Genomic DNA, 8,727 nt, shown 5'->3' with positions numbered 1-8,727 from the left:
TAATCCAGTGATAAGAACCGGTTCTCATCTATATGAGAAAAAAAACTATGTCTAGCATAGTATTATATCCAGTTTTCTACGAATATAAAATGTACAATCATTAGATTAAAACCAGTTTTTTAGCCCGTGTCTTCGGTACGTCGGGGCTAAAAAACTGCGTTTAAGTTTATAATTGTACATTTTATATCCGCAGAAAGCTGTTTATAATAAGATGCGAGAATTATAACTATTAAAATATTTAACACGATTAAATGGACACATGGATTGATTTGCAAAGGTTATAGAGGTGCTACGCTTTTTAAATTGTACCTAACTGTTTCAGGAATTATAATTTTAAAAAAAAATATAAAATCAATGATTTAAAATCAATAAGTGTATAATAATTTATTAATACAATATTTTTTTTACAGTTTAGCACCAAAAATATCAGCTCATTATACAATATATAAAAGTATAAAAATATAAACAATACATATAATAAAAGTATAAATCTTTCAAAGTTAAAATTTAAAAAGGATGTACAATATTAATAGTTAAATTTTTTACTTTTTATAAAAAATAATTTAGAATTCTTTTTTACTATATTTTATTTACAAAAACATAAAATTGTTAATTTTTTGTATATTATTCATTTTATAAAACTAAAAATCATAACAATATTTAAAGATACATAAACATTCGATTTTAACGTATACAGATAGATGTACAATATAAACACTGTAAATTAATATAATTGTTTCATGTTTTTTAAGTTACAGAGCTACTCTAGAATTATTTTTGTCTGTCCGTCATTAAGACAAGCCGTTACTTTATAAGGAAAATGTGATTTTTTCAGCTGCCTTTAGAGAAAGATGGCTGATTTTTTTTGAAGATTCTCTAAAAGGAAGATGATTAAAGTCCCTCCACACAGATTATGACGTAATACGATAGAATTGCCAATGAGAGGCAAGTATACACTATAATTGACCAATGGTAAAATTTATGCTGACCTCTCATTGTTTATTTTATCGTATGACGTCATAATCCTTCGCTACATATAGATGTTGTCATCCTTGTTAATTTACATCCACATATATCGAACAACATAAGAAACAAGGATGAAAACATCCAATAATAGCGAAATACAAAAACAAGGATGGAAGAACAAAATGTGTTATAGATCAAATGTTGATTTATCTTTAAAAAAATAAGAGAATATGAAAAAAAATACAAGAAACCACGAAAGCTTTTGAAAATATTTATCAGACAGATGTATAGTCTAGATAGACATAGGTTATGGGAAAACTTTTAGACGTCTAGATTAATGGCAGCCGAGATGATAAATTAGCGTTACGAATTCACTGACTGACAAACAAACAAAATTAATTACAAATATACCATTTGACTTTTGTATTAAAAGAGAATTTTCCAAAAATTCTGATTGCAAAAACGTAAACAAGAAAATTTATAAATTAGTGACGATTTAATTTTTTTAAATTATTAAAGTTCTAAATGAAATAAAACATATTGATTAAAATGAAGGCATTATAATTTTTCTTCATAAAAAGTATTTATTTTAGGTTAGTTAAAGTTCAGGAGAGCCCTGGAGGAGTATAACTATACAAGGTTACAGCTCCCCGCAGTGGGTAAAAAGCACTCTGTTTGGTGTCAAATGCTTTCTTTAAATCTAAAATTCACTAATTACCATATGTCTATTAAAGGCGGACCACACAACTATATAAAGTCATTTCTTTTTGCATTTTAAAAATATAAAATCTTTTTTATTTACATTATGAATTTTGGTGGTACGATCACTTCTAAAGATGATTCCTTGTTTCTTGTAGAATAACCCATCCCAGAAATTTATTTCTGTAATTTTAGATTAAACCAAAGCATTTGGCAATATACAATAATAAAAAATAAAATCCTCATAGAAAAAGTAATTTAAATTTGAATACAGACATAGTTCAAATCCGTTTTTAAATTGAATAAATATTTTACCTACTTAGGCTGATTTATCTTTTATTTATATAATAGCTTAAAACCCCTAAATGTTAAATTACACACGATAGGTCATTTAACTTAATAAGGAATCTCTAGCAATAAAAGACTTGTATTTATGATCTAATCCCCTAATAACTTTTAGACTATTTAAATTCCCCAAGCAAATCTTTAAACTTAGTAGTTCAACTATTTAAACCTGACTTATCATATACTAGCGACTGCGCCCCTAGTATAAAGGGGCTCTGTAGTCTAAAAGGAAGCGAAAGAACGTAAAATAGCATAAAATCACCCCAATACTTACAATGTACACTGTGCCTCTATTGGTCCAATTAAGGAATTGATCATCTGTACTTTCTATATCTATTATATATATTTTACTATTTTTTTGTTTAAAACATGGATAATCTCTTGACCAAAGCAGCGGGTGGTACAATTCTTCTCTGCATTCCAAGAACTCCTCCAAAACCTACAAAAGTTAATGTGTGTTGGTGGAAAAGTTTGGAGACTGCTAATTGGTATCAATTTAATTCTAAATTATTGCAATAGTTCAAAACTAAGTATCATTACAATAAGCGGTAGGGAAAAAGTAGTAATACTCCCAAAATTTTGTTTCAATAAATTACATTTTACCCCCTCCATTAACCCGATTTTATTTTTGAGCTTAGTTTCTTTGCTAATTCAACGCTCTTTTTTGTTCTAAATGGACGTACGGACTTTTTAGTAACAAATATAGAGTTGCTAATAACTCGTATCTAACTATTACAGGAATTATAATAAAAAGTTTGAAATTGATAACACAATTTTAACATGCCTAAATAAACGGACCCTAATTATAGAAAAGCTTTGCTTTTAACAAAAACAACAAACCTCTAGATTCGTATTGAATTCTTGGACCAGGCACTTCGCACTCATACTCCCTTAATAAAAAAAATTTAGATTATTCCCACAGGGTTTTGATATTTTTCATTGGAATAAGTACTACCATGCAAACAAAATTAATTTTTTATTTTTTCAAATAGATATTTCCTAAGGTAGAATCTTTGAATTTTTGTGATTTTTTAAATATGCAATTAAAATTTTTTCTCATATCTAGTATTTTTTTTTATTTTTTATAAGCTAAATTCCTTTTTGTTAGTGTATAATTTAGTTTAATGTATAATGTCAATTAAAATTGATTTCTTTTTAACAAAAATATGTGTCAATGTGTCGGTTTCATTTCACCACACTTTATTAAAGAGATATCCCTATTCTATTATAAATTGGTCTTTAAAAATACTGAAAACTGATGTAAGTAAAATCTTCACCTGACTTGCTTTCCCAGATTTTTATTAGTCCTCTTGACAAAAACAGGCTGGTCTCGGATAAGGATAACATTGCGTTCCTGTCCACGACTAAAATAAAGGTTAGGTAAATGTTAATGATTGCCCCACAGGGTTAGAGCCCCTCGCATGGGCTAGAAACAGGAAAAACACTACTGTGAAAATACGACGAAACGCACCTTAGGAGGCGATGTCATGAAACCTACAACACCCAAATAAAGCAAGAATACCTAAGTAGCGGGACGAATTGTCTCAAAAACATCCATGTGACGTCATGAAAATAAGGGATTATGCATCACTTCTCCTCTAATCTTCCTAATTTTCATGAAGTCATATGGCTGATATTTGAGACACTTTGTCCCGCTACAAGAATAAACATAAAACTCCTAGATATACAACCTCTTAATTAAATCAAAAGGAACTTGAAGTATGAACTATGCCAACACATTACTGGTTAGGACGTGTACATATTTTTATATTAATTGGCATGTTTTTTTTTATTTAGTCCATAATATAAATCGGTTATAAAAAGGGGTATACGATTACACAAGGGCTAATTTTGTTCAAAATAATAAGGGGTACCCCAATTTTTCGTTGCTGTTTTTATCCCTTATTAACCCCAGATTTAAGTATGTATGTTAATAGTTCTTCAACACATCGTATTATCGCAAAGGGGCCGGAAGGCCGGGCTAACAAAACTGGTATCATTTATATGATTTTAATTTTAATATTTTTAGAAAATTTTCTGTAATACGACGCTATACATGATTTATTAGAATAGCTGAAGACCGGTTCTAATCCAGCGGATATAAATCGGTTTCAAAGCCATACTAGAAAACAATTTACCTTTTAGAGTAAGTATCTCCTAGATCAATTTTACTCTTGACATAGGTTTCTTCATAGAAAGGACTGAAAATAATAGTTACAAATAAATATGAAAATTCAATCTACCCTTACATAAAAGTAACATGATGCCTTTCTGTCTTTTTGTACCAAAGGATCTCGTTAATCGCTAAACTGATATGGTTCTACTTAACAATATAGCTTATCATATGTACTGTGAAGTTTTATAACTATTTTGGGAAGAGAAACAACCCCACCAAAAAATGTTTTTTTTTTACTATTTCTTTTTAAAATTAAATTATACTTAAAACAAAGTATTTCAAGAAAATACAGCTGTATTTACCTGGTAGATAAAAAGTTAAGGAAAAAAGGTTTTACAGACTTATGCAGACAATTTAGACCTTACACCTTCTTTAATGAAGAAAGTAACACATTACCATCTTTCTAGGATGCTGCAATAATTACAACCAGCAAAAATATAATTACGGTGGTTATGACAATTTTCATATTTTAGATGTTAAATTCGCAATACTTTTCTTGACATCGGCAAAATTACACTTATGAAAAACTTTATCATACTGACATAAAAACAGTTTTAAAATTAATTTTTCACCGTCAAATTTACAAGTCAAGGCCATCCAAGTTTTTTTTAATGTAGGGGAGGGGGGGTTAATCACCCCTTTACACAATCCCTTTTTTTCTCTGTTTACAGTTTTCTGTCAAAAAATACGCAGAAATCTTTCTTTTAACTATTTCGACTGTACGTACGTACAGACACACTATACTTATGGAGAAGCGACGCTACTGAAGATGATATTAACCTGTGCTTTTGAGATGGCATAAGTTCGTCATTTGTTATATTAACTCCAAGGTGAACTGATGTCATTAAACCAGGCCTATAATAGATAGATATATATCAAATTAAATTTTTTTCTTTTTCATACCCACTTAACCTTGATAGTTATTATTCTGGAATATACTTTTTTGGTTTTGCATTGCCAGGTAGGTGATGAGTTCTAATCTTGGCCCAAACCACGTCAAAACTAAAGACGTAAAAAGTTTTATCTACTTCTGTTGTTTTAAATGGTTGACATTAGTAATAATGGGGGGGAATGTGGGTTAATGCCTTGGCTAATAACAGGCGCAACTCAGTACCACAAAAATAAGAACTTCCATACAAAGATCAAACGTTTAAAGGGGTGAATATCTGCACTAATTAGGATTTTAGGGCCTTTAGGGACGTATTTTCATAGCGTTGTTATCAGAGGTAATACAAAGATACTTATAGTACTGACATAATTCAATTACTAAAAATTAATATCAAAATATTTGCATCATTTTACATTAAATTAGATGTACCCTTTAGTTTGAATGTATGTAAAGAATATAAATACAAAAATATGATTTGAATAAATTTTGAAATATTGGGGGATTTTCCAAGCAAAATCAAATACAAGTTTCGATATTCACAAATTGTTGATAATAAAAGAAAAAAATTTCTTAAGAATTATTTTCACATAATCCTCATATGTTTAGTTAGTCTGTCTTTTAGGGGAAAGGTGGTTTCTCGGCTGCTATTCAAGGTAAACAGCTAAATTTTTGAAATTTCACTGAACATATGATCATCCAGTTAAAATGTACATGAATTATTGTTCTGCTTCATATACATAATTACTTATTTTTATTTTTTTTCTGACAACTTTACGTCTGCTCTTTAATTCACTTTGTCCGTTTGTCCACCAGGATTTTTTTATGCTTTGTTAGTTTTGGAAGGTGACATCTAGGATTTTTTGTCGAAGATCAGCTTGACTATTATATCAAATGTCCTTTTGTCCTTATGCTCTAAAAATTATTGTACTTTATCAACTGTGATAATGGATATAGGATATACATGGATATTAAGATATATAAGTTTTCCGAAATTTTAATGTTAGGGGGAGATTTGAAATCTGCATCAAATTTTAAGGATTTTTTATAAAATTCGTTTTTTGTATAATTCTTTATCTAAAAGCGGAAATGCATTTTAAGTTAATTAATTTTGACCAATAGGATAGGTGGATTTTAAACTACCTGCGCTCTAATTGGTTGAATGATGTACGCCATCCAATCAGAGCGCAGATTTTTTAAATCCACCAATCACAGATGCCAAAATTAATTAACTTAAATTGCATTTCCGCTTTTAGATAAAGAATTATAGAAAAAACGAATTTTATAAAAAATCCTCAAAATTTGATGCAGATTTCAAATCACCCCCTAACATTAAAATTCCTTTCAACTTATATACCCTAATATACATGGATATATCGACTGGGGAAAATTTGTCGTCAATTTAGCTTTCTAATATGGACCTAATTTTTTTTGGTCAGTTCGTTTATACAAGGAGATGGGCTTGGGTAAAAGGGGTTAATGAGGGGGAATTGTTTTTTTTAGCCAGCTGTAAGTATTACTTTAACAGCGTACAAGGAAATTTTGTGCGTCACAAGAAACACATATATCGATTGATTAAGTTACTAAGTTAATAAACTGCGAACCAAAAAAATAGGCAAGTCTGAATTTTCAGAATATCAGCTTTATTATTCATTTAGGATGATTTTACTGTAAATATAAAATGTAGATGCATCTTTTGGTTACAAGTTTCCACTGTTATTTTTTTATTAATCAGCACCAATAAAGCACAAGATCTCAAAAACAGCATTTGGGGGTGAACCAAAAATATATGCAAATATAAAAGAAAATTAATGGGAAAACTGTTTATTTTTGCACTTTTCTTAACTTTTTTGGTGAGCCAAATGTTATCTAAGTACATGCCCATTACAACAACTTGTCTATAAACCTATGTACCATTTTTGTAGTCATAGCAATCTCCAATGGAGCCTACCGACAAGAAATAAAACCATCTTCTAAAAACTACAGAATTTACTTTATAAATTGAAGTAAATAAAATTGAAATTTTTTCTTTTTTAATACTGCTTGGCTCGAGGCTTCTATAAATACAAAAATTGGACCATAGTTCAGTGTATGGGGTGTCATCATGGGCATGCACTTTGATAACATTTGGCTCACCATCACCCCCAGTAGAAGCATCTTAAAGGCCACCATCCTCCAAATCAAGATTTTGAAATGGATTTTTTTAGCACATCAAAAAACATTTTTGTATACTTTTAAGGGTAATTTTTATCTTTAACATGTATTTAGCTTCATCCATAAGACTGGAGGTCAGCAGCTGTCCTCTAAAGTGATAGGGGTCAAATTTCTTTTCTAATATTTCTTATTTAGGAAATTCATTAATTTCTACCTTATACTATATTTCATAATAATTAATGCATAAATTATTTTAAAAATTATTAATTTATCAGAATCAATCTTTAAAAGAGGAGAAAAGTGCAAAAAAATCGTTTTTCCATTGCTTTGTTTCAGATTTGCATATCTTTTTGGTTCACCAGTATTTCCCCCAAATGCTGTTTTTGAGATTCTTTCTTCTTTTAGCCCTGACCCTTCTATCCATGATCATCAACATATGTTGCCAGATTCAGAAATCTGGCAGTTTTCACCGGGTTTTTCCACAGATCCTTGGCTGTGAGGCTGGTTGGGTTTTGTTGACAGTTGAATAAATGTGATGTTGTGTGGGAACTGTCACAGTTGGGGCATTTATCCACTGTGGAACCAGTCTTATCTATGCGGGCCTTGTAACTATTAAGATAAGTACTGTATCCAGATCTCAGTTGTGCCAGGGTTGATCTGGTGGCTCTGGGGAGGTCGCGTTCAGTTTTACTGATCTCTGATGGGCGGGCATTTATGACCTTGTTGGTGGTGCTGCTGATTAGGTCCTTCATGGATTTAGTGTGAATGACTTTCAGCCTGGACTTGTAGTCAGCCTCTGGCAGGTTAGGTCTCCAAATATTCTTGACTTCCTTGCCAAATTTTGACTTCAAGGTTTGTTTCATCTGCCTAGGTGGTGGGGGAGAATTCAGGTCCACCTTGTTCGGGTGTCCTGATTTCTGCGTTGCAAGTACCGGGCCAGAATTAAGTATGTTGCTGTCATCTGCGTAGGAGACAAGTTTTATGTCCCCTGGAGGTTGCGGCATGGAGGCCATGTAGAGATTAAACAGGACTGGAGACAGGACGCTACCTTGCGGGACATCCTGTTTTACCTTCCTATATTTGCATCTAGAGTTTCTAAACACAACATAGGTCTGCCTGCCTCTGAGATATGCACATAAGAACCTCTTGATGTAGTCGTTGAGATGGAGCTGGTTTATATCATCAAGAAGGAGCTGGTGGTCAACTGTGTCAAATGCCCTGGACAGGTCTATGGCAACTGACACGGTTCTATGTGCGGGTTTCTTCCTGTTTAATCCTTTATGTACGTGGTCTATGATGGAATATAGAGCAGTACATGTGGATCTTCCTTTCCTGAAACCATGTTGGTGGTCGGCAAGTTGGACGGCCTCCATGACATATGGGAGGAGCAGAGCTTCAAGGATCTTGATGGCTGGAGACAGTAGCAATACTGGTCTGTAGCTCGGTCCGAGGTTGGATTGTTTGCCAGGTTTCAGTAGAGGAATGATCTTGGCCGTTTTCC

At 31.6% G+C, this 8,727-nt stretch overlaps 1 protein-coding gene across 1 annotated transcript in view; it reads right to left on the bottom strand.

Moving 5' to 3' along the window:
* Positions 1–369: 369 nt before the first annotated feature.
* Positions 370–8,727, bottom strand: part of LOC145306695 (uncharacterized) — a 37,540-nt gene continuing 29,182 nt past the window's right edge. Inside the window, exons 16-20 of the mRNA XM_080148998.1 lie at positions 4,967–5,041; positions 4,149–4,211; positions 3,288–3,374; positions 2,851–2,900; positions 370–2,449 (exon numbers count right to left, since the gene is read on the bottom strand). Coding sequence (XP_080005124.1) covers positions 2,373–2,449; positions 2,851–2,900; positions 3,288–3,374; positions 4,149–4,211; positions 4,967–5,041 — 352 coding nt within the window. The 3' untranslated portion in view covers positions 370–2,372. The remainder of the gene's footprint in view (positions 2,450–2,850; positions 2,901–3,287; positions 3,375–4,148; positions 4,212–4,966; positions 5,042–8,727) is intronic.

The sequence above is a fragment of the Acartia tonsa genome, chromosome 14 (assembly GCF_053477335.1).
Source record: "Acartia tonsa isolate MP-2025a chromosome 14, ASM5347733v1, whole genome shotgun sequence".
Taxonomy (NCBI): Eukaryota; Metazoa; Arthropoda; class Copepoda; order Calanoida; family Acartiidae; genus Acartia; species Acartia tonsa.
This window is presented reverse-complemented; position numbering and strand designations above follow the sequence as displayed.